A 24,109-nucleotide genomic window follows, 5' to 3' on the forward strand; every position below is an offset into this window, starting at 1 on the left:
ATCGGAAAGCTCTTCCGGGAAACCTGACCCACCTGGAACAGTGTCAATAGTAGAGGGGAACCCCTGGTATTAAATAAAGACCGCCCACCCCAAATTTAGGGAAATTGGATTGTTTCCCTGACATACACGATGATTTCTATCTCTGTCATAGCAGAAGACAGAAGTACAGGAATTGCCTGCTGCTCCGATATTAAGACGAGTTTCAGAAAGGTTCCCTTTTCTCTTCCGTTCAATAGAGAAGCGATAGGAGGGCCAGGAACGCACTGACATTTTCTTGCTCTGTTGGGATTCATTGGATTCCGTTACCATTTAATCTAGCGATTCTGCGCTAGTACTCAAGTGAGAAACTGCAGTTGTGTGTTCATTCCCAAATAATTTGAGTCCACAGCAACCATGAGCTAGTTTCTTCTTAATTCAAGTGGAAATCCAGTTCATTCAGGGGACCTGCTCCGCAGGTGCGGATCTCTGTCTACTTAATGTTCTCTGGAGACGAAGAACAAAGAGCTTGTGACAGGTTGAAGGTCAGGGGTCTCCTGTCCAGATACGTTCTGACAGTGTTTTATTCAATGTGGTGATACCTGGCCCTCCCACGTCCTCGGCACCTGTCGTGCGTTAGGTAACGGCATTTTTTTCCTGAGGAAATGGCTCAAATCCAAGATACCGTGTTAGGTTTACTCTCTCTGCCCTGTTTCGCCCTTTCAGCCTCTAACCCGTGTTGCATTTGCTTGTGAGATCCTGGAGGCGGGTTCATTTTCACACCATCACTGCCATTGATACTTACTGGGCAGGCAAATTTCAGTTCACCCAAAAGCCTTCACAGAGAAGCTCATGGCAGGTTTATTTCTAAGGGGTGAAATCGTAAAAATCAAAAAATGTCATCCGGTAGGTAAGCGGTTAAACTCTAGTGGCACTTTATTCTCCTTCCCCGGCGTCCCACCCTAGGCGCACAGTGTCCCACCCACCGTCAGGTGGTGACCCCACACACTCACCCCCGGCTCCGTTCCCCAGGAGGAGAAGGCAGGGGCAGGAGAGCAGGGCTCTGAGCTCCTCTGGGCAGAGGGGTGAGGCCCACAGCAGCACGCGTGCTCCCCACCCGCCCGCCCTCAGAGCCGGGAGCGCAGCCATCCTTGTCGCTGCTGCTCCAGACTGTGACAAGCACAGAGGGACGGGGACGCTGGGCCGAGAGGGATGCGCAGGCCCATCTCCACGGCCGCTTCAGCAGGGAGAGGAGCAGCTCCCGGGGCAGCGTCCTCACCTATTCCCAGCGAGAGCTCGGGGTGCAGGGCAAGCTTCCTCGCCCTCCGGACTCAGGGCCAGCACTGCCCCACACTCCCCTCCCCACTCTGTGACCTGTGAGCCTGTCTCTACGCTTGCTGGAGCCTCTGCAAAGCCCCTCCCTACAGCCCCACAAGTTCAAGGGCCAGAGAACGCAGGAGAGGACAGGCGGGGCCCATCGTGGGCTTGGGGTCTTAGAGGTTTTGCTCATCTGGAAAGAGCCCAAAGCTTCCATTGGTTTTTGTAAGGACGGTGTGATGGGGACTTGAGGTGCAATGGGGGAGCTGGGGCGAGGGCAGGTGAGCCACCCTGCAGTCGGCCTCCCCCCATGGCCCTGTCCCTTCTGGAAGCCAAAGCAGACGCTCAGGAAGGGCGGAGCCTGACCCCGTTCTTTCCCCCTAGCAGGGCACAGACAGAAGCCACGACCTCTAGGGAGAAAACAAGTGTATTTGGGGAAAATTGGGGTAGGAGGACAGCATTAGCACGGAGGGTGGGATAAGGAGCAAAACCAGGTTTTCTGTTCGTCCGCTTGCCCGTTCGGGCAGAGAAGCGTTCCTACGAGGAAAGCTGTGTCAGGCACAGTCTGCTCATCCCGGGAGAGGCATATCTGAGGAGAGCGTGGCGGGTAATGGATTGGCTGAGGCAGCTGCCACCCTCAGCCCAGGCTGGCAGGGTTTGGCCGGGGACCGCGGCTGCCCGGATGGCAGGGTCCCGTCGCCATGCCTGCTCTGATCCATCCCCTCGTATTCGGACAGTTGTGGTCCCTGGAGGTGGGTTGGGGACTGTCCTCTGTGATTGTTCTCCTCTGCTCTGGGGAGGAGGGAACGTCGTGGTGACAGGTATGTCCGGCTTGCCAGGCCTGAAATGGGTTTTGCGATGCTTCTGCTGGGAGGCCAGAAGTTCTCGGCCAGCCTCAGTTTCCCTCCCAGGACGCAGACACAGGATGTCACTGTCGATGGCGCCTGAACAGCCCCGCCATCCGACGCCGAGCTGTGTGTGACCCGTGCCCGGCTCTGGGCGGTGGCTGAGGCGGGCTTGCCTTTGCGAGGGGCTCCTCTGGTGCTTCCTCCTTGTTGGGCCTCAGGCAGGGCAGGAGGCGTCTCAACATTTTTCTGAGAGGGCTGTCGCGAGGATCCTCTTCCTTTGCAGGCGGGGGCTGGAGGGGTTTGGTCTCGAGGGTGTCTCCCACGTCCCCGACCTGGCTCCGAGACTGGGACCCTGACTCCCCGTCCAGTGTTGCCACCCCGCGGCAGGGCTCTGGTGAGGCCCCACCCCTGCTCTCCTCCCGAGGCTCTTCCCTGGCCACGGGGGACCCTGAAGTCGGCCCCCGACGGCCTTGCTCGGCCCCCACGAAGGTCCCACCCCGCCCTTTTCTCTCTGAGAGGCCGCGTGGGAAGGTTGGAGAAGGCGGCCGGCCCTCCTGTCCCGAGAGAGAGGCTTCTGAGGGCCCACTGCCATCGCCAGGTAGGGTCCCTCCCAGGGCCTTCTGATTTTCCTCACACACAGGTGAGGGAGCAGGGAGGGGACGGGCCAGCCTGGGAACTGATGGTTTGGTCGTCCAAGTTAAGACCTGGTCACCCGGAGGAGGCTCAAGAGGTTTTCCCGTCAAGTGTGCAGAGTCAGCTTTCGAGGGGGCCCCAGAATCACAGGTGGCTGCGGGGGGCAGAGGGGACCGTGGAAGGGCCGAGGGTTGAGCCTCACATGCTTCCAGAGCTGCAGGCCCCAAGGGCAGGAGGGGTAGGCCCCAGCGGAAATTCAGCCCAGACGTGATAGTGTGTGCTGGGAGCATCTGAGGAGTGCGTGGATCGTCTTGTTCTTCTTCCCAGACCTCCGTTTGCATGCTCTCCGTGATGTCTGTCTCGAGCAGCTTCTGGGCGTCAGGGTTGGCGACTGAGGGGCTGTCGGTCTCTCCCTCCCTATGTGTGGGGCCTCCCCAGAATGAGGCCACTGGTGGGTGGCAGGACAGGGGCCCTTGCTGGGACCCGAAGTGCGACGGCACGGGGAAGAACAAGACCTGGATCGTGTTCCAGCGGGAGGGGAACGTTTCAACGCGACAGCTCACGCGGCCGTGGCCTGAGTTGGGAAATGGCCAACACGAGTGAGCTGGGGCCGAGCTCGTGGCAACAGGGCGTAGTGGAGTGGTGGTCAGGGCCGAGGGCGGTTCTGCTGGCAGGGTGGAGGCCCAAGGTAGAGTGCGCTGGGTGAGAAGAGCCAGGGAAAGTGCTGGAGCCGTGGTGAGAGGAGCACCTTGCACGGGCTTCCCGCGTGGCTGGCGGACTCTAGCAGACGCTGTCTTGCACGCCTCCCCAGGGGAGGCTTGAGATGTCAAGCGATGGAAGCACCCCTTACAAGACAGCCTCCCCGGGGAGCTGCGGGAAACAAGATGCACAAGCTGTAGCCAGGAGCAGAGGGCCCTGGGACAGCAGGGCAGGCCAGGCCAGGCCAGGTGCGGGTGGCCCCTTGAGAGCCATGGCCCTCCCTGGCCCTCCCTTCACTTCACCGAATTCTCCTGCTGTCCCTCCCCGCCAGGCCTCTTGCCACCCCCTGCCCCATGGCTCCCCTCCCAGCTCAGCCCCAAGCTGCCTGTAGCCCCGGGGCACGTCAGAGACTCTGCGAGGAAGAAGCCCAGGAGAGAAGGGCAAGATTCCTTACCTTGGCGAAAGGGACCTCAGGCCCCCCACTTCTGCCAGGTCCTTCCGGCCAGCTCTGTAAGCTAGAAATGAGGGCACTGGGTCACAGCCGTGAAGGCGGGGGCCTAGGGCTCTGGCAGGAGGCTGCGTGCAGTGTGCCTTTAGGGGAGACCGTTTGAGGTCAGACTCTGGAGCCCAGGCACCAGTGCCCAAGGCCACGGGATCCCTGACGGGGATGGCAAGGCTGCTGATGGGTTGAGGTTTGTCGTGGACCAAGTGCTTCAACCTCCACCACAGCCCACATGCCCCTGCTGGGCAACACCCTGTTCCGGACGCCTGCTGGCCTGGGCCTTGGTTCCGCGCACAGCATCTGGCAAGCACTCAGGTTTTCCTCTCCTTGCCGGGAGCCTCGCTGAGGGCTCTGTTTCCTGAGGGACAGGCTCTGTCCCTGGCATCCTCGAGCCCACGGAGCTGGGCGCTCAGGGACAGGAGGTGCAGGCCAGCTCTGGGGCACAGGGCTGAATGGCAGGAGCTTGCTTACCTTTCAAAGCTCCCCTTTTCTTCCTGCTCCTGCTGCTCCTCCCTCTGGGCTCCACTTGACGCTGAGGTGAGAGAAAAGACAAGAAACTGCGGGGTCTGAGCCCCAAGGCTCCCTCTCCTCTCTCTGGACCAGCCGCAGACGCACAGCGTTTGTGAGCGGGATGACTGCCTACCCTGAACTCCTGGGGCTCTGGGGTGTTCCTTCCCTTTTACTTCCTTTTGAAGTGGATAACTGAACACAAAATGGACGTTTGCTGTCTTCCTTCTCTGAGGATCGTAAGCAGGTCCCCATGTGGGACCAGCGTGCATCTTCTGTCACTGTTCCTCTGCTCGAGAAGCGCGCGCCTTCTCAGAGGTACAGGATCGTGTGAGCTTCCTCAGGGAGGACTCTGCTTCCTGAGGCTACAGCCCCACTCCAGGTCCTGCCCAGAGGCTCTCGGGGGCTCAGCTGTGCCCTCAGATCAACCACGACAGAGAAAAGGCCCGCCTGAGACACCTGCCCCGGGGAGGTGGCTGGGGAACGGGTGCTCAGGGCCTGTCTTCCCACAGATCCCACTCGGCATCCCGTCCGTGGCCACTGGTCGCTGGCCTCTGGGGCCTTTCCCTGGAGCCCTCTACCACACCGGGACTCCTGCTCGGAGGTCTTCGGACCGAAATCCCTGTGCCCACTCTCCCCCCTGCCCACCCAACCTGGCTGGTCTCTAGAAGGATGATGTTCTGTTCTTTCCCGTCCCTGGGGTCCCTCTAGTTGATTCAGAGAAGTGGAAATCACAGTAAAAGAGGAGAGAGACTCGTCTTCTGGTGGGTCTGGGTCCAGGATTTCTTACCTTCCTGACGTTTCTCCTTTTGTCAGTTGGTTGTGAGGGCGAATTCCTCTTGGGGGAGGGGGGGAAGAACAGGAGGAAGAGCCCCAGTCCATACAGGATGCGGAGGATGGTCCCAATCACCCAGGAGGCGGCACTGGAGCTCAAGCAGGTAGCAACAATGCTTTGTAGACGTAAGATAGGAGTTTCCATGTCTCAAGTCTAGTCCTACTCTCAGGCAACTGAGCGCTGGGAGTGACTTGGAGATTAGAACCCCACGCCCTCATCGTGGAACTGTGGCCGTGTCACGGGGGCTCCTGAGGGGGGAGGGGGGAGGGGCAGGCGAGAGGAGGGCAGCCGATTGGACCCCAGCCCCTGCGCCGCCAACTGGCCTCCAACTGCCTCCCTCCACCCTCCTGGGCCTTCTAGACCTTAGCTGGTTTTCTGTTTCTTCCACCTGGAAGCCAGCTGTCGCCCGGTTCCTTGCCTCTCCTGGATTCTTGGTTTGAAGCCACCTATCTCAGGGCCTTTGAAAGTCTGCAGTTCTCCCAGGAATTCGAGCTAGTTCCCAGGGACTCACACCCTCATTCTCCTCTGTCCTCAACTCCGACTGTTGTTTTCACCTCACTTATTGACTCTGTGTGTGCGTGCCAGGACACTGAAGTGCTGCTCTCTTAGCTGATCTCAGTTATAGAATGCAGCGTTCTCGACTCTAGTCACCACGTCAGACATGAGATCCTCAGAGCTCCTTGATCTCAGGGCTGAGAGTTGGTCCCCTTTGACCTGCCTCTCCCTCTCCCTCCCACTCCACAGCCGCTGGCCACCACTTTTGTACTCTCTGTTTCTGTGAATTGACCTTTCTTTTGTCGTTTTTCGAGTTCACGTGTTAAGCGACCCCAGGCAGTATCTGTCTTCCTCTGTCTGGCTTGTTCCACTGAGCGTAACGCCCGCCAGGTTCATCGATGTTGTGCCAGTCTCCACTCCATTTGTCCACGTAACAAGCTTTTGGTTTCGTCAATCTGGAAGTCCCACTTTATTTTACGCTTGTTTGGCTTTGAATATGAACGTTGTTATTGTTTCGATCAACCTTTGCCATCTTCACTCAGGACGACTCACCCAAAAATGGAAACTAATCATTTCTTACGGAACATAAGCATAATCAAAATTTAAGTAACTAAACCTCCCAGTAATGTGTTTTATGTTAGTCGCATTTCTACTTCTGAAGTGAGAAAGCCTTCACCAAGACTTATGGGACGTGCTGGACACACACACACACACACACACACAGACACACACACACGCGCGCCCATACATAACGCAGGCGTGGACACATTTGCACAGACCAATTCAGGCCTTTCCAACCAGAGAATTCAGCACATTCTCATTTTCTCTAAGCTTTTCTGTCGTCTTGACCCTGTTTCTTCTCATTCCGCCCGAAATAGACCGTCTTCCGTTTCCAGAGTTTAGACGGCTGTGTGGCCCAGCCCGAAGCCGGGCACGGCTCGAGTGAGCTGAAGTGCTGCTCTTGAGAGCGGACGTTGGGGCCGGGTCCGTGGCCCGGGTTGGAGTCCAGTCTGAGGCAGCCCTTTCTGGTCTCCCCGGTTTGCCCGCCACGCGATCTCTTTCTCAGAGTTGGCCTTGCCTTCCCCTTCCTGCCCCCTCCGGGCCCCCGGAGCCTCGAGTCTTGCCTGAACCTGTAGAAAGAGGGCCCTTCGAGTCCTAGAGGAATTCCCTGGTGACATCATCGGACATGCCTTTTTCAGTGAGAACTGGGGGTTCACTTAGGGATTGTACTTTTTGGTCAACGTGTTAACTTTTCAGACTCGTTGGACAGGTAGTGCTTAGATATCCGGGTTTATACTTATTACACAGCTATCCATACACACAGCGACGGAGAGAGACTCTTTTAACTGATAATAGGGTAATCTTACTTATACCAAAAGCGTTAAGGTCTACGTTGTTCTTACTAGCTTCACATGATAAATACGTTCCCGATTTACGAATGTGTGTGATCACAGCAGAATTTGCAACAGGGTAACTCTCTTAGCAGGCCCCAAGATGATCTTTAACGTCTTTCTCAACAGTTAAAACAACTTTGTTCTTCTGAAGTCCAACAAAGACCTTTTTCTGGAGCTGGGACTCCTAATTGGGACGCTTGGCTAGCGTATGACTGTGACCAGAGTCCCACATTCAGGCTCTCGCACGCAAGAGTTCTGGACTCAGGGCCTCCTCAAAGCCAGCTGCCCAGGTCAGGGACTGACATGACTCGGGCCTCCCGCGTGTTCCCTGAATTGGCCTGCCTGCCAGCTCAGAGAGAGGATGAGGAGCGAATGTGTTTTAAAATGCAAATCAATCGGAAAGCTCTTCCGGGAAACCTGACCCACCTGGAACAGTGTCAATAGTAGAGGGGAACCCCTGGTATTAAATAAAGACCGCCCACCCCAAATTTAGGGAAATTGGATTGTTTCCCTGACATACACGATGATTTCTATCTCTGTCATAGCAGAAGACAGAAGTACAGGAATTGCCTGCTGCTCCGATATTAAGACGAGTTTCAGAAAGGTTCCCTTTTCTCTTCCGTTCAATAGAGAAGCGATAGGAGGGCCAGGAACGCACTGACATTTTCTTGCTCTGTTGGGATTCATTGGATTCCGTTACCATTTAATCTAGCGATTCTGCGCTAGTACTCAAGTGAGAAACTGCAGTTGTGTGTTCATTCCCAAATAATTTGAGTCCACAGCAACCATGAGCTAGTTTCTTCTTAATTCAAGTGGAAATCCAGTTCATTCAGGGGACCTGCTCCGCAGGTGCGGATCTCTGTCTACTTAATGTTCTCTGGAGACGAAGAACAAAGAGCTTGTGACAGGTTGAAGGTCAGGGGTCTCCTGTCCAGATACGTTCTGACAGTGTTTTATTCAATGTGGTGATACCTGGCCCTCCCACGTCCTCGGCACCTGTCGTGCGTTAGGTAACGGCATTTTTTTCCTGAGGAAATGGCTCAAATCCAAGATACCGTGTTAGGTTTACTCTCTCTGCCCTGTTTCGCCCTTTCAGCCTCTAACCCGTGTTGCATTTGCTTGTGAGATCCTGGAGGCGGGTTCATTTTCACACCATCACTGCCATTGATACTTACTGGGCAGGCAAATTTCAGTTCACCCAAAAGCCTTCACAGAGAAGCTCATGGCAGGTTTATTTCTAAGGGGTGAAATCGTAAAAATCAAAAAATGTCATCCGGTAGGTAAGCGGTTAAACTCTAGTGGCACTTTATTCTCCTTCCCCGGCGTCCCACCCTAGGCGCACAGTGTCCCACCCACCGTCAGGTGGTGACCCCACACACTCACCCCCGGCTCCGTTCCCCAGGAGGAGAAGGCAGGGGCAGGAGAGCAGGGCTCTGAGCTCCTCTGGGCAGAGGGGTGAGGCCCACAGCAGCACGCGTGCTCCCCACCCGCCCGCCCTCAGAGCCGGGAGCGCAGCCATCCTTGTCGCTGCTGCTCCAGACTGTGACAAGCACAGAGGGACGGGGACGCTGGGCCGAGAGGGATGCGCAGGCCCATCTCCACGGCCGCTTCAGCAGGGAGAGGAGCAGCTCCCGGGGCAGCGTCCTCACCTATTCCCAGCGAGAGCTCGGGGTGCAGGGCAAGCTTCCTCGCCCTCCGGACTCAGGGCCAGCACTGCCCCACACTCCCCTCCCCACTCTGTGACCTGTGAGCCTGTCTCTACGCTTGCTGGAGCCTCTGCAAAGCCCCTCCCTACAGCCCCACAAGTTCAAGGGCCAGAGAACGCAGGAGAGGACAGGCGGGGCCCATCGTGGGCTTGGGGTCTTAGAGGTTTTGCTCATCTGGAAAGAGCCCAAAGCTTCCATTGGTTTTTGTAAGGACGGTGTGATGGGGACTTGAGGTGCAATGGGGGAGCTGGGGCGAGGGCAGGTGAGCCACCCTGCAGTCGGCCTCCCCCCATGGCCCTGTCCCTTCTGGAAGCCAAAGCAGACGCTCAGGAAGGGCGGAGCCTGACCCCGTTCTTTCCCCCTAGCAGGGCACAGACAGAAGCCACGACCTCTAGGGAGAAAACAAGTGTATTTGGGGAAAATTGGGGTAGGAGGACAGCATTAGCACGGAGGGTGGGATAAGGAGCAAAACCAGGTTTTCTGTTCGTCCGCTTGCCCGTTCGGGCAGAGAAGCGTTCCTACGAGGAAAGCTGTGTCAGGCACAGTCTGCTCATCCCGGGAGAGGCATATCTGAGGAGAGCGTGGCGGGTAATGGATTGGCTGAGGCAGCTGCCACCCTCAGCCCAGGCTGGCAGGGTTTGGCCGGGGACCGCGGCTGCCCGGATGGCAGGGTCCCGTCGCCATGCCTGCTCTGATCCATCCCCTCGTATTCGGACAGTTGTGGTCCCTGGAGGTGGGTTGGGGACTGTCCTCTGTGATTGTTCTCCTCTGCTCTGGGGAGGAGGGAACGTCGTGGTGACAGGTATGTCCGGCTTGCCAGGCCTGAAATGGGTTTTGCGATGCTTCTGCTGGGAGGCCAGAAGTTCTCGGCCAGCCTCAGTTTCCCTCCCAGGACGCAGACACAGGATGTCACTGTCGATGGCGCCTGAACAGCCCCGCCATCCGACGCCGAGCTGTGTGTGACCCGTGCCCGGCTCTGGGCGGTGGCTGAGGCGGGCTTGCCTTTGCGAGGGGCTCCTCTGGTGCTTCCTCCTTGTTGGGCCTCAGGCAGGGCAGGAGGCGTCTCAACATTTTTCTGAGAGGGCTGTCGCGAGGATCCTCTTCCTTTGCAGGCGGGGGCTGGAGGGGTTTGGTCTCGAGGGTGTCTCCCACGTCCCCGACCTGGCTCCGAGACTGGGACCCTGACTCCCCGTCCAGTGTTGCCACCCCGCGGCAGGGCTCTGGTGAGGCCCCACCCCTGCTCTCCTCCCGAGGCTCTTCCCTGGCCACGGGGGACCCTGAAGTCGGCCCCCGACGGCCTTGCTCGGCCCCCACGAAGGTCCCACCCCGCCCTTTTCTCTCTGAGAGGCCGCGTGGGAAGGTTGGAGAAGGCGGCCGGCCCTCCTGTCCCGAGAGAGAGGCTTCTGAGGGCCCACTGCCATCGCCAGGTAGGGTCCCTCCCAGGGCCTTCTGATTTTCCTCACACACAGGTGAGGGAGCAGGGAGGGGACGGGCCAGCCTGGGAACTGATGGTTTGGTCGTCCAAGTTAAGACCTGGTCACCCGGAGGAGGCTCAAGAGGTTTTCCCGTCAAGTGTGCAGAGTCAGCTTTCGAGGGGGCCCCAGAATCACAGGTGGCTGCGGGGGGCAGAGGGGACCGTGGAAGGGCCGAGGGTTGAGCCTCACATGCTTCCAGAGCTGCAGGCCCCAAGGGCAGGAGGGGTAGGCCCCAGCGGAAATTCAGCCCAGACGTGATAGTGTGTGCTGGGAGCATCTGAGGAGTGCGTGGATCGTCTTGTTCTTCTTCCCAGACCTCCGTTTGCATGCTCTCCGTGATGTCTGTCTCGAGCAGCTTCTGGGCGTCAGGGTTGGCGACTGAGGGGCTGTCGGTCTCTCCCTCCCTATGTGTGGGGCCTCCCCAGAATGAGGCCACTGGTGGGTGGCAGGACAGGGGCCCTTGCTGGGACCCGAAGTGCGACGGCACGGGGAAGAACAAGACCTGGATCGTGTTCCAGCGGGAGGGGAACGTTTCAACGCGACAGCTCACGCGGCCGTGGCCTGAGTTGGGAAATGGCCAACACGAGTGAGCTGGGGCCGAGCTCGTGGCAACAGGGCGTAGTGGAGTGGTGGTCAGGGCCGAGGGCGGTTCTGCTGGCAGGGTGGAGGCCCAAGGTAGAGTGCGCTGGGTGAGAAGAGCCAGGGAAAGTGCTGGAGCCGTGGTGAGAGGAGCACCTTGCACGGGCTTCCCGCGTGGCTGGCGGACTCTAGCAGACGCTGTCTTGCACGCCTCCCCAGGGGAGGCTTGAGATGTCAAGCGATGGAAGCACCCCTTACAAGACAGCCTCCCCGGGGAGCTGCGGGAAACAAGATGCACAAGCTGTAGCCAGGAGCAGAGGGCCCTGGGACAGCAGGGCAGGCCAGGCCAGGCCAGGTGCGGGTGGCCCCTTGAGAGCCATGGCCCTCCCTGGCCCTCCCTTCACTTCACCGAATTCTCCTGCTGTCCCTCCCCGCCAGGCCTCTTGCCACCCCCTGCCCCATGGCTCCCCTCCCAGCTCAGCCCCAAGCTGCCTGTAGCCCCGGGGCACGTCAGAGACTCTGCGAGGAAGAAGCCCAGGAGAGAAGGGCAAGATTCCTTACCTTGGCGAAAGGGACCTCAGGCCCCCCACTTCTGCCAGGTCCTTCCGGCCAGCTCTGTAAGCTAGAAATGAGGGCACTGGGTCACAGCCGTGAAGGCGGGGGCCTAGGGCTCTGGCAGGAGGCTGCGTGCAGTGTGCCTTTAGGGGAGACCGTTTGAGGTCAGACTCTGGAGCCCAGGCACCAGTGCCCAAGGCCACGGGATCCCTGACGGGGATGGCAAGGCTGCTGATGGGTTGAGGTTTGTCGTGGACCAAGTGCTTCAACCTCCACCACAGCCCACATGCCCCTGCTGGGCAACACCCTGTTCCGGACGCCTGCTGGCCTGGGCCTTGGTTCCGCGCACAGCATCTGGCAAGCACTCAGGTTTTCCTCTCCTTGCCGGGAGCCTCGCTGAGGGCTCTGTTTCCTGAGGGACAGGCTCTGTCCCTGGCATCCTCGAGCCCACGGAGCTGGGCGCTCAGGGACAGGAGGTGCAGGCCAGCTCTGGGGCACAGGGCTGAATGGCAGGAGCTTGCTTACCTTTCAAAGCTCCCCTTTTCTTCCTGCTCCTGCTGCTCCTCCCTCTGGGCTCCACTTGACGCTGAGGTGAGAGAAAAGACAAGAAACTGCGGGGTCTGAGCCCCAAGGCTCCCTCTCCTCTCTCTGGACCAGCCGCAGACGCACAGCGTTTGTGAGCGGGATGACTGCCTACCCTGAACTCCTGGGGCTCTGGGGTGTTCCTTCCCTTTTACTTCCTTTTGAAGTGGATAACTGAACACAAAATGGACGTTTGCTGTCTTCCTTCTCTGAGGATCGTAAGCAGGTCCCCATGTGGGACCAGCGTGCATCTTCTGTCACTGTTCCTCTGCTCGAGAAGCGCGCGCCTTCTCAGAGGTACAGGATCGTGTGAGCTTCCTCAGGGAGGACTCTGCTTCCTGAGGCTACAGCCCCACTCCAGGTCCTGCCCAGAGGCTCTCGGGGGCTCAGCTGTGCCCTCAGATCAACCACGACAGAGAAAAGGCCCGCCTGAGACACCTGCCCCGGGGAGGTGGCTGGGGAACGGGTGCTCAGGGCCTGTCTTCCCACAGATCCCACTCGGCATCCCGTCCGTGGCCACTGGTCGCTGGCCTCTGGGGCCTTTCCCTGGAGCCCTCTACCACACCGGGACTCCTGCTCGGAGGTCTTCGGACCGAAATCCCTGTGCCCACTCTCCCCCCTGCCCACCCAACCTGGCTGGTCTCTAGAAGGATGATGTTCTGTTCTTTCCCGTCCCTGGGGTCCCTCTAGTTGATTCAGAGAAGTGGAAATCACAGTAAAAGAGGAGAGAGACTCGTCTTCTGGTGGGTCTGGGTCCAGGATTTCTTACCTTCCTGACGTTTCTCCTTTTGTCAGTTGGTTGTGAGGGCGAATTCCTCTTGGGGGAGGGGGGGAAGAACAGGAGGAAGAGCCCCAGTCCATACAGGATGCGGAGGATGGTCCCAATCACCCAGGAGGCGGCACTGGAGCTCAAGCAGGTAGCAACAATGCTTTGTAGACGTAAGATAGGAGTTTCCATGTCTCAAGTCTAGTCCTACTCTCAGGCAACTGAGCGCTGGGAGTGACTTGGAGATTAGAACCCCACGCCCTCATCGTGGAACTGTGGCCGTGTCACGGGGGCTCCTGAGGGGGGAGGGGGGAGGGGCAGGCGAGAGGAGGGCAGCCGATTGGACCCCAGCCCCTGCGCCGCCAACTGGCCTCCAACTGCCTCCCTCCACCCTCCTGGGCCTTCTAGACCTTAGCTGGTTTTCTGTTTCTTCCACCTGGAAGCCAGCTGTCGCCCGGTTCCTTGCCTCTCCTGGATTCTTGGTTTGAAGCCACCTATCTCAGGGCCTTTGAAAGTCTGCAGTTCTCCCAGGAATTCGAGCTAGTTCCCAGGGACTCACACCCTCATTCTCCTCTGTCCTCAACTCCGACTGTTGTTTTCACCTCACTTATTGACTCTGTGTGTGCGTGCCAGGACACTGAAGTGCTGCTCTCTTAGCTGATCTCAGTTATAGAATGCAGCGTTCTCGACTCTAGTCACCACGTCAGACATGAGATCCTCAGAGCTCCTTGATCTCAGGGCTGAGAGTTGGTCCCCTTTGACCTGCCTCTCCCTCTCCCTCCCACTCCACAGCCGCTGGCCACCACTTTTGTACTCTCTGTTTCTGTGAATTGACCTTTCTTTTGTCGTTTTTCGAGTTCACGTGTTAAGCGACCCCAGGCAGTATCTGTCTTCCTCTGTCTGGCTTGTTCCACTGAGCGTAACGCCCGCCAGGTTCATCGATGTTGTGCCAGTCTCCACTCCATTTGTCCACGTAACAAGCTTTTGGTTTCGTCAATCTGGAAGTCCCACTTTATTTTACGCTTGTTTGGCTTTGAATATGAACGTTGTTATTGTTTCGATCAACCTTTGCCATCTTCGCTCAGGACGACTCACCCAAAAATGGAAACTAATCATTTCTTACGGAACATAAGCATAATCAAAATTTAAGTAACTAAACCTCCCAGTAATGTGTTTTATGTTAGTCGCATTTCTACTTCTGAAGTGAGAAAGCCTTCACCAAGACTTATGGGACGTGCTGGACACACACACACACACACACACACAGACACACACACACGCGCGCCCATACATAACGCAGGCGTGGACACATTTGCACAGACCAATTCAGGCCTTTCCAACCAGAGAATTCAGCACATTCTCATTTTCTCTAAGCTTTTCTGTCGTCTTGACCCTGTTTCTTCTCATTCCGCCCGAAATAGACCGTCTTCCGTTTCCAGAGTTTAGACGGCTGTGTGGCCCAGCCCGAAGCCGGGCACGGCTCGAGTGAGCTGAAGTGCTGCTCTTGAGAGCGGACGTTGGGGCCGGGTCCGTGGCCCGGGTTGGAGTCCAGTCTGAGGCAGCCCTTTCTGGTCTCCCCGGTTTGCCCGCCACGCGATCTCTTTCTCAGAGTTGGCCTTGCCTTCCCCTTCCTGCCCCCTCCGGGCCCCCGGAGCCTCGAGTCTTGCCTGAACCTGTAGAAAGAGGGCCCTTCGAGTCCTAGAGGAATTCCCTGGTGACATCATCGGACATGCCTTTTTCAGTGAGAACTGGGGGTTCACTTAGGGATTGTACTTTTTGGTCAACGTGTTAACTTTTCAGACTCGTTGGACAGGTAGTGCTTAGATATCCGGGTTTATACTTATTACACAGCTATCCATACACACAGCGACGGAGAGAGACTCTTTTAACTGATAATAGGGTAATCTTACTTATACCAAAAGCGTTAAGGTCTACGTTGTTCTTACTAGCTTCACATGATAAATACGTTCCCGATTTACGAATGTGTGTGATCACAGCAGAATTTGCAACAGGGTAACTCTCTTAGCAGGCCCCAAGATGATCTTTAACGTCTTTCTCAACAGTTAAAACAACTTTGTTCTTCTGAAGTCCAACAAAGACCTTTTTCTGGAGCTGGGACTCCTAATTGGGACGCTTGGCTAGCGTATGACTGTGACCAGAGTCCCACATTCAGGCTCTCGCACGCAAGAGTTCTGGACTCAGGGCCTCCTCAAAGCCAGCTGCCCAGGTCAGGGACTGACATGACTCGGGCCTCCCGCGTGTTCCCTGAATTGGCCTGCCTGCCAGCTCAGAGAGAGGATGAGGAGCGAATGTGTTTTAAAATGCAAATCAATCGGAAAGCTCTTCCGGGAAACCTGACCCACCTGGAACAGTGTCAATAGTAGAGGGGAACCCCTGGTATTAAATAAAGACCGCCCACCCCAAATTTAGGGAAATTGGATTGTTTCCCTGACATACACGATGATTTCTATCTCTGTCATAGCAGAAGACAGAAGTACAGGAATTGCCTGCTGCTCCGATATTAAGACGAGTTTCAGAAAGGTTCCCTTTTCTCTTCCGTTCAATAGAGAAGCGATAGGAGGGCCAGGAACGCACTGACATTTTCTTGCTCTGTTGGGATTCATTGGATTCCGTTACCATTTAATCTAGCGATTCTGCGCTAGTACTCAAGTGAGAAACTGCAGTTGTGTGTTCATTCCCAAATAATTTGAGTCCACAGCAACCATGAGCTAGTTTCTTCTTAATTCAAGTGGAAATCCAGTTCATTCAGGGGACCTGCTCCGCAGGTGCGGATCTCTGTCTACTTAATGTTCTCTGGAGACGAAGAACAAAGAGCTTGTGACAGGTTGAAGGTCAGGGGTCTCCTGTCCAGATACGTTCTGACAGTGTTTTATTCAATGTGGTGATACCTGGCCCTCCCACGTCCTCGGCACCTGTCGTGCGTTAGGTAACGGCATTTTTTTCCTGAGGAAATGGCTCAATCTAAGATATGGTGTTAGGGTTAGTCTCTCTGCCCTGTTTCAGCCTTTCAACCTCTAATGCGTGTTGCATTCTTTCTAAGTTCCTGGAGGCTGGCCCATTTTCAAGCCTTCGTTACTCATTGCCATTGATATTAACCGTGCAGAAAAATTTAGGTTCACGCCAAAACCTTCCCCAGAAGTTCATAGCAGCTTTATGCATAGGGGACATTATAAAAACCAAAAACTGTCCTTCAGTAGGTAAGTGGTTAAACTCTGGTGGCACTTTGTCTCCTTCTCCCGGGTCCCAGCCTAGGTGCACAGTGTCCCACCATCAGATCATGCCGCCACACACTCACCCCCGGCTCCATTCCCCAGGAGGAGAAGGCAGGTGCAGGAGAGCAGGGCCCTGTGCCCCTCTGGGCGGAGGGGACAGGCCCGCAGCAGCCTCTGTGCTCCCCAACCGCCCACCCTCAGAGGCCGGAGCTCAGTCGTGGTCGTCGCTGCTCTTCCAGACTGTGACAAGGACAGAGGGAGGGCGACGCTGGGCCGAGAGGGTTGCGCAGGCCCATCTCCACGGCAGCTTCAGCAGGGACAGAAGAAGCTCCTGGGGCAGCGTCATCTATTCCCACCAAGAGCTCGGGGTGCGGGGCAAGCTTTCCCGCTCCGGACTCAGGGCCAGCACTGCCCCACACTCCCCTCCCCGCCCTGTGACCTGTGACTCTGTCTCTACACTTCCCGGAGCCTCTGCAAACCCCCTCCCTACAGCCCCAGAAGCTCAAGGGCCAGAGAACGCAGGAGAGGACGGGTGGGGCCCATCCTGGGCTGGGGTCTAGAGGTTTTGCTCATCTGGGAATAGCCTAAAGCTTCCGTTTGTTTTTGTAAGGATGGCGTGATGGGTACTTCGCGTGCAATGAGGGAGTTGGGGCCAGGGCGCGTGAGCCACGCTGCAGTCAGCCTCCCCCCATGGCCCTGCCCCTTCTGGAAGCCACAGTAGACACTCAGGGAGGGCGGAGCCTGACCCTGCTTCTACCCCTAGCAGGGCGAGACGGAGGCCACCAGGTCTCAGGGGAAAAGAACATGTATTTGGGGGAAATCGGGGTTGGAAGGCACCATCAGCACAGAGGGTGAGGTCAGGAGAAAAACCAGAAGTCCTTGGCGAACCCTCAGTCTGTCTCCCAGCGCCCAGACAAAGGATGATACTGTGGATGGCGCCTGAACAGCCCTGCCATCCGACGCCGAGCTGCGTGTGACCCGTGCCTGGCTCTGGGCGGTGGCTGACGCGGGCTTGCCTTTGCAAGGGGCTCCTCTGGTGCTTCCTCCTTGTTGGGCCTCAGGCAGGGCAGGAGGCGTCTCAACATTTTTCTGAGAGGGCTGACGTGAAAAACCTCTTCTTTTTCCGGCAGGGCCTGGAGGGGTTTGGTCCCGAGGGCGTCTCCTGTTCCTCCGACCTGGCTCCAAGACTGGGACCCTGACTCGCCCTCCAGTGTTGCCACCCCACGGCAGGGCTCTGGTGACGCCCCACCTCCACTCTCTTTCAGAGGCTCGTTCCTGGCCATTGCTGACCCTGGACTCAGGTGTAGACGGCCTTGCTCGGCCCCCACGACCGTCCCGCTCTGCCCATTTCTGTCCGAGAGGCTGAATGCGAAGCTCGGAGAAGGCGGCCGGCCCTGCTGTCCCATCAGAGAGGCCTCGGAGGGCCCACAGCCATTGCCAGGTAGGGTCCCTCCCGGGGCCTTCTGGTTTTCCTCACTCACAGGGGAAGTTGAAGGGAGGGGAGGGGCCAGGCGCGGAACTGATGCTTTTGTGGTCAAAGTCTTATGTTTCTCTCCTGGGTGGGGCTCAAGAGGTTTTCCCGAGAACTCTGCACTGTCGGCCTTCAAGCGGGTGCCGGAATCACGGGTGGCAGAGGAGGGAAAAGTAGACCGTGGAAGGGCCAAGGGTTGAGCCTCACTTGCGTTCAGCTCAGCCGACTCCAAGGACGGGAAGGGTGGGCGCCAGCGGACATTCAGCCCAGACGTGATACTGGGTGCTTCGAGCATCTGAGGGCTGCCTGGGGCGTCTTGTTCTTCTTTCTCTGGCCAGGCCTTCGTCTGTGTTCTTTTCCTGATTTCCATCTTGAGCAGCTTTGGCGCATCAGGGTTGGCAAGTGAGGGGCTCTCCGTCTCTCCCTCCCTGTGTGTGGGGCCTCCCCGGAATGAGGCCACTGGTCGGTGGCAGGACAGGTGCCCTTGCTGGGACTGGAGGTGCGCTGACCCGGGGAAGAACAAGACCTTGATCATGTGCCACTGCGAGAGGAACTCGACGCGCCAGCTCATGCGGCCGTGGCCTGAGTTGGGAAATGGCCAAGAGGAGTGAGCTGGAGCTGTGCTCATGGCAGTAGTGTCCGGTGGGATTCTGGTCAAGTCAGCTGGAGGTTCCGCCGGCAGGGTGGAGGCCAGAGGTATAGGGGTGTGGGTCAGAGGCCCCAGGGAATGTGCTGGAGTCATGGTGAGAGTAGCACCTGCCACAGGCTTTCCGCGTGGCTGCTGGGCTCTGGCGTATGCTGTGTTGCTCGCCTCCCCAGGGTAGCCTTGACATGATGAGCGATGGGAGCATCCCTTGGAAGACAGCCTCCCTGGGGAGCTGCGGGAGCCAGGAGGCACAAGCTGCAGCCGGGAGCAGAGGGGCCCGGGACAGCAGGGCAGTCCAGGCGGGGGTGGCCCCTTGGGAGCCATGGCCCTCCATGGCCCCACCTCCACTTCACCAAATTCTCCTGCTCTGCCTCACCGCAGGCCTTTGGCCACCCCTGTCCCCGTGGCTCCCCTCCCAGCTCAGCCCCAAGCTGCCTGCAGCCCTGGGGCCACACCAGAGACTCTGGGAGCAAGAAGTCCGGGAGAGAAGGGCAAGATCCCTTACCTGTGCGAAAGCGACACCTGGCCCCGCACTTCTGCCAGGCCCTTCCCAGCAGCTCTGGGAGCTAGAAATCAGGAGACTGGGTCACAGCACTGAAAGCGGGGCAGGGGCGGTGGAGAGGGCTCTTACAGGAGGCTGCGTGCACTGTGCCTTTAGGGGAGTCTGTTGGGAGGTCAGACTGTCGAACCCGGGCACCAGTGTCCAAGGCCACCGGATCCCTGATGGGGCTGGCAAGGCTGCTGATGGGTTGAGCTATGTCATTGACCACGCGCTTCCACCTCCACCACAGCCCACGTGCCCCGGCTGGACGAGACCCTGTTCCAGGCCCCTCCTGGCCCGGGCCCTGGTTCCCAGCACAGAATGTGGCAAGTCCTCAGGTTTTCGTCTCCCTCCCGCAAACCTCCCTGAGTGTTCTGTTTCCTGAGGGACGGGTTCTGCCCCTGGCATCCTCGAGCCCGTGGAGCTGGGCGCTCAGGGACAGGAGATGGGGGCCAGCTCTGGGGCACGGGGCTGAATGGCAGGAGCTTACCTTTCAAAGCTCCCCTTTTCTTCCTGCTCCTGCTGCTCTTCCCTCTGGGCTCCACTTGACGCTGAAATGAGAGAAAAAAGAAGCAGCTGTGGGGGCTCCCTCTCCTATCTCTGGACCAGCCGTGGACACTTAGCGTTTATGAGGAAGACGACTGCCTGCACTCAGCTCCTGGCGCCCGGGGGTGTTTCTTTCCTTTTACTCGTTTTTGAAGTGGAGACTAGAACGTGAAACGGATCTTTGGTGTCTTCCTTCTTTGGAGAACGTGAGGAAGGATGATTTTCTATGTGAGACCCACCATGGATTTCTTTCGTCACTGTTCCTCTGTTCAAGAATCACGCACATTCGCAGACGTCCAGAAGCCTCTGAGCTTCCTCGGGGAGGACTCTGCTTCCCGAGGCCCGAGCCCCACTCCAGACCCTGCCTGGAGGCTCTCGGGGGCTCAGCACTGCCCTCAGATCAGCCCCGACAGAGGAAAGGCCTGCTCAAGACGCCTGCCCCAGGAAGGCGGTGGGGGAACCAGAGCTCAAGACCCGTCCTCCCACGCAGATCCCACTCAGCATCCCTTCCTCAGCCGCTGGTCACTGGACTGGGGACTTTCCCTGGAGCCCTCTACCACACCTGGACTCCTGCTCTGAGATCTTCCGAGGGAAATCCTCGTGCCCTCTCTAATCCCTGCTCGCCCAGCCTGGCTTGTCCGTGGAAGGAGGATGTTGTATTCTCTGCCAGTTCCGGAGTCCCTCTACTTTGATTCAGAATCTTGGAAATGACAGTAGAACAGAAGAGAGACTCATCTTCTGGTGGGTCTCTGCCCAGGGTTTCTTACCTTCCTTATGTTTCTGCGTTCACAAGGTGGTCGCGAGGATGGATTCCTCTGCAGGGAGGGAAGGCGCAGGAGGAAGAGCCCCAGTCCACACAGGAAGGGGAGGATGGTCCCAATCACCCAGGAAGTGGAACTGGAGCTCGGCCAGGTAGCAAAGAGGCTTTTCAGAAACATGAGAGGATTCTGCATGTCAGAAATGCAGTGCTGCCCTCAGGCAACTGAGCTCTGGGAGTGGCTTGGAGATTATTACCCCAGGCCCCCATGACAGAAGTGCGGCCTTGTCACAAAGGGCTCTTGAGGGCTGCGGAGGGGACAGCAGGGGAGCAGGCTGGACCAGAGCCCCTCCCCCACCCTCTAGCCTACGTCTCCCTCCCTCTACCCTCCTGGGCCTTCGAGACCTTAGCTAGTTTTCTATGTCTTCCCCCTGGAAGCCAGAGGTCACCGGGTTCCTTGCGTCTCCTGGATTCTTGGTTTGAAGCCAGCTATCTCATGGCCTTCGAAAGTCTGAAGTTCTCCCAGGAATTTGATCTAGTTCCCAGGGATTCATACCCTGATCCTCCTCTGTCCTCAACTCTGATTGCTGTTTTCACCTCACCTAGTGACTTTGTGTGTGTGTGTGTGTGTGTGTGTGTGTGTGTGTGTGTGTGAGGACACTGAAGTGCCAGTCTCCTAGCTGATTTCAATTATGCAATTCAGTGTTCTCGACTGTAGTCACCACGCCAGACATTAGAACCTCCGACGTTTTTCATCTGAGAGCTGAAAGTTTGTCTCCTTTCACCTGCCTCTCTCTATTTCCCCCACCCCACAGCCGCTGGCCACCACTTTTCTATTCTCTGTTTCCATGAGTTGACCTTTCTTTTATAGTTTTCCGAGTTCACGTGTAAGTGAGCCCAGGCAGTATCTGTGCTTCTCTGTCTGGCTCGTTTCATTGAGCATAACGCCCGCCAGGTTCATCCATGTTGCGCAAATCTCAGCTCCATTTGTCCACATAACAAGCTTTTGGTTTCGTCAATCTGCAAGTCCCACTTTACTTTGCACTTATTTGGTTTTGAATACGAACGTTGTTATTGTTTCCACCAACCTTTGCCATCTTCACTCCGAACGACTCACCCCCAAATTGAAACTAATCATTTATTATTTAACGTAAGCATACTAAAAGTTTAAGTAATTAAACCTCCCAATGATGTGTTTTGTGTCAGTAGCGTTTCTGCTTCTGCAGTGAGAAAGCCTTTACCAAGACTTATGGCACATGCTGGACACACACACACAGACACACACACACACACACGCCCGCACATACGCAGGCGTGGACACATTGGCACAGAACACTTCAGTATTTTCAAAGCAGAGAATTAAGCATATTCCCATTTTCTTTAATCTCTTATGTCGTCTTGACCCCATTTCTTCTTACTCTGCCTCAAATAGACAGTCTTCAGTTTCCAGAGTCCAGACGGCTGTGTGGCCCAGCCCGAAGCCGGGCACGGCTCGAGTGAGCTGAAGTGCTGCTCTTGAGAGCGGACGTTGGGGCCGGGTCCGTGGCCCCGGTTGGAGTCCAGTCTGAGGCAGCCCTTTCTGGTCTCCCCGGTTTGCCCTCCACGCGATCTCTTTCTCAGAGTTGGCCTTGCCTTCCCCTTCCTGCCCCCTCCGGGCCCCCGGAGCCTCGAGTCTTGCCTGAACCTGTAGAAAGAGGGCCCTTCGAGTCCTAGAGGAATTCCCTGGTGACATCATCGGACATGCCTTTTTCAGTGAGAACTGGGGGTTCACTTAGGGATTGTACTTTTTGGTCAACGTGTTAACTTTTCAGACTCGTTGGACAGGTAGTGCTTAGATATCCGGGTTTATACTTATTACACAGCTATCCATACACACAGCGACGGAGAGAGACTCTTTTAAGTGATAATAGGGTAATCTTACTTATACCAAAAGCGTTAAGGTCTACGTTGTTCTTACTAGCTTCACATGATAAATACGTTCCCGATTTACGAATGTGTGTGATCACAGCAGAATTTGCAACAGGGTAACTCTCTTAGCAGGCCCCAAGATGATCTTTAACGTCTTTCTCAACAGTTAAAACAACTTTGTTCTTCTGAAGTCCAACAAAGACCTTTTTCTGGAGCTGGGACTCCTAATTGGGACGCTTGGCTAGCGTATGACTGTGACCAGAGTCCCACATTCAGGCTCTCGCACGCAAGAGTTCTGGACTCAGGGCCTTCTCAAAGCCAGCTGCCCAGGTCAGGGACTGACATGACTCGGGCCTCCCGCGTGTTCCCTGAATTGGCCTGCCTGCCAGCTCAGAGAGAGGATGAGGAGCGAATGTGTTTTAAAATGCAAATCAATCGGAAAGCTCTTCCGGGAAACCTGACCCACCTGGAACAGTGTCAATAGTAGAGGGGAACCCCTGGTATTAAATAAAGACCGCCCACCCCAAATTTAGGGAAATTGGATTGTTTCCCTGACATACACGATGATTTCTATCTCTGTCATAGCAGAAGACAGAAGTACAGGAATTGCCTGCTGCTCCGATATTAAGACGAGTTTCAGAAAGGTTCCCTTTTCTCTTCCGTTCAATAGAGAAGCGATAGGAGGGCCAGGAACGCACTGACATTTTCTTGCTCTGTTGGGATTCATTGGATTCCGTTACCATTTAATCTAGCGATTCTGCGCTAGTACTCAAGTGAGAAACTGCAGTTGTGTGTTCATTCCCAAATAATTTGAGTCCACAGCAACCATGAGCTAGTTTCTTCTTAATTCAAGTGGAAATCCAGTTCATTCAGGGGACCTGCTCCGCAGGTGCGGATCTCTGTCTACTTAATGTTCTCTGGAGACGAAGAACAAAGAGCTTGTGACAGGTTGAAGGTCAGGGGTCTCCTGTCCAGATACGTTCTGACAGTGTTTTATTCAATGTGGTGATACCTGGCCCTCCCACGTCCTCGGCACCTGTCGTGCGTTAGGTAACGGCATTTTTTTCCTGAGGAAATGGCTCAAATCCAAGATACCGTGTTAGGTTTACTCTCTCTGCCCTGTTTCGCCCTTTCAGCCTCTAACCCGTGTTGCATTTGCTTGTGAGATCCTGGAGGCGGGTTCATTTTCACACCATCACTGCCATTGATACTTACTGGGCAGGCAAATTTCAGTTCACCCAAAAGCCTTCACAGAGAAGCTCATGGCAGGTTTATTTCTAAGGGGTGAAATCGTAAAAATCAAAAAATGTCATCCGGTAGGTAAGCGGTTAAACTCTAGTGGCACTTTATTCTCCTTCCCCGGCGTCCCACCCTAGGCGCACAGTGTCCCACCCACCGTCAGGTGGTGACCCCACACACTCACCCCCGGCTCCGTTCCCCAGGAGGAGAAGGCAGGGGCAGGAGAGCAGGGCTCTGAGCTCCTCTGGGCAGAGGGGTGAGGCCCACAGCAGCACGCGTGCTCCCCACCCGCCCGCCCTCAGAGCCGGGAGCGCAGCCATCCTTGTCGCTGCTGCTCCAGACTGTGACAAGCACAGAGGGACGGGGACGCTGGGCCGAGAGGGATGCGCAGGCCCATCTCCACGGCCGCTTCAGCAGGGAGAGGAGCAGCTCCCGGGGCAGCGTCCTCACCTATTCCCAGCGAGAGCTCGGGGTGCAGGGCAAGCTTCCTCGCCCTCCGGACTCAGGGCCAGCACTGCCCCACACTCCCCTCCCCACTCTGTGACCTGTGAGCCTGTCTCTACGCTTGCTGGAGCCTCTGCAAAGCCCCTCCCTACAGCCCCACAAGTTCAAGGGCCAGAGAACGCAGGAGAGGACAGGCGGGGCCCATCGTGGGCTTGGGGTCTTAGAGGTTTTGCTCATCTGGAAAGAGCCCAAAGCTTCCATTGGTTTTTGTAAGGACGGTGTGATGGGGACTTGAGGTGCAATGGGGGAGCTGGGGCGAGGGCAGGTGAGCCACGCTGCAGTCGGCCTCCCCCCATGGCCCTGTCCCTTCTGGAAGCCAAAGCAGACGCTCAGGAAGGGCGGAGCCTGACCCCGTTCTTTCCCCCTAGCAGGGCACAGACAGAAGCCACGACCTC

At 56.8% G+C, this 24,109-nt stretch overlaps 2 protein-coding genes across 3 annotated transcripts; both read right to left on the reverse strand.

The window, feature by feature from the left end:
* Positions 1-1,704: 1,704 nt before the first annotated feature.
* On the reverse strand, positions 1,705-5,779 carry LOC138919872 (spermatogenesis-associated protein 31E1-like). The gene is made up of 4 exons (XM_070246460.1): positions 5,273-5,779; positions 4,447-4,507; positions 3,928-3,988; positions 1,705-3,644 (listed from the first exon to the last, which is right to left on the reverse strand). The coding sequence occupies exons 1-4, from the start codon at positions 5,459-5,461 to the stop codon at positions 2,222-2,224; spliced, it is 1,734 nt and encodes a 577-aa protein (XP_070102561.1). The 5' UTR covers positions 5,462-5,779; the 3' UTR covers positions 1,705-2,221.
* A 3,525-nt stretch (positions 5,780-9,304) lies between these two features.
* Positions 9,305-20,290, reverse strand: LOC138919843 (spermatogenesis-associated protein 31-like). 2 transcript variants are annotated; one of them, XM_070246445.1, is made up of 7 exons: positions 20,074-20,290; positions 19,251-19,311; positions 18,725-18,785; positions 12,219-13,165; positions 12,047-12,107; positions 11,528-11,588; positions 9,305-11,244 (listed from the first exon to the last, which is right to left on the reverse strand). In XM_070246445.1, the coding sequence occupies exons 1-4, from the start codon at positions 20,257-20,259 to the stop codon at positions 13,132-13,134; spliced, it is 342 nt and encodes a 113-aa protein (XP_070102546.1). In that variant the 5' UTR covers positions 20,260-20,290; the 3' UTR covers positions 9,305-11,244; positions 11,528-11,588; positions 12,047-12,107; positions 12,219-13,131. The 2 variants fall into 2 exon arrangements, with proteins under 2 accessions (XP_070102546.1, XP_070102545.1); XM_070246444.1 differs by lacking the exons at positions 18,725-18,785; positions 19,251-19,311; positions 20,074-20,290 and having other exon boundaries at positions 12,873-13,165.
* Positions 20,291-24,109: the final 3,819 nt, after the last annotated feature.

The sequence above is a fragment of the Equus caballus genome, chromosome 21, assembly GCF_041296265.1.
Source record: "Equus caballus isolate H_3958 breed thoroughbred chromosome 21, TB-T2T, whole genome shotgun sequence".
Taxonomy (NCBI): Eukaryota; Metazoa; Chordata; class Mammalia; order Perissodactyla; family Equidae; genus Equus; species Equus caballus.

Coding starts and splice junctions, on each gene's coding strand:
- LOC138919872 (XM_070246460.1), bottom strand. CDS start 5,461: ATGGAAACTCCTATCTTACGTCTACAAAGCATTGTTGCTACCTGCTTG. Junction 4,508..5,272: donor AAAGGAGAAACGTCAGGAAG/GTAAGAAATCCT, acceptor CTCTCACCTCAG/CGTCAAGTGGAGCCCAGAGG. Junction 3,989..4,446: donor GAAAAGGGGAGCTTTGAAAG/GTAAGCAAGCTC, acceptor CCTCATTTCTAG/CTTACAGAGCTGGCCGGAAG.
- LOC138919843 (XM_070246444.1), bottom strand. CDS start 13,061: ATGGAAACTCCTATCTTACGTCTACAAAGCATTGTTGCTACCTGCTTG. Junction 12,108..12,872: donor AAAGGAGAAACGTCAGGAAG/GTAAGAAATCCT, acceptor CTCTCACCTCAG/CGTCAAGTGGAGCCCAGAGG. Junction 11,245..11,527: donor CTGAGGTCCCTTTCGCCAAG/GTAAGGAATCTT, acceptor TGTTTCCCGCAG/CTCCCCGGGGAGGCTGTCTT.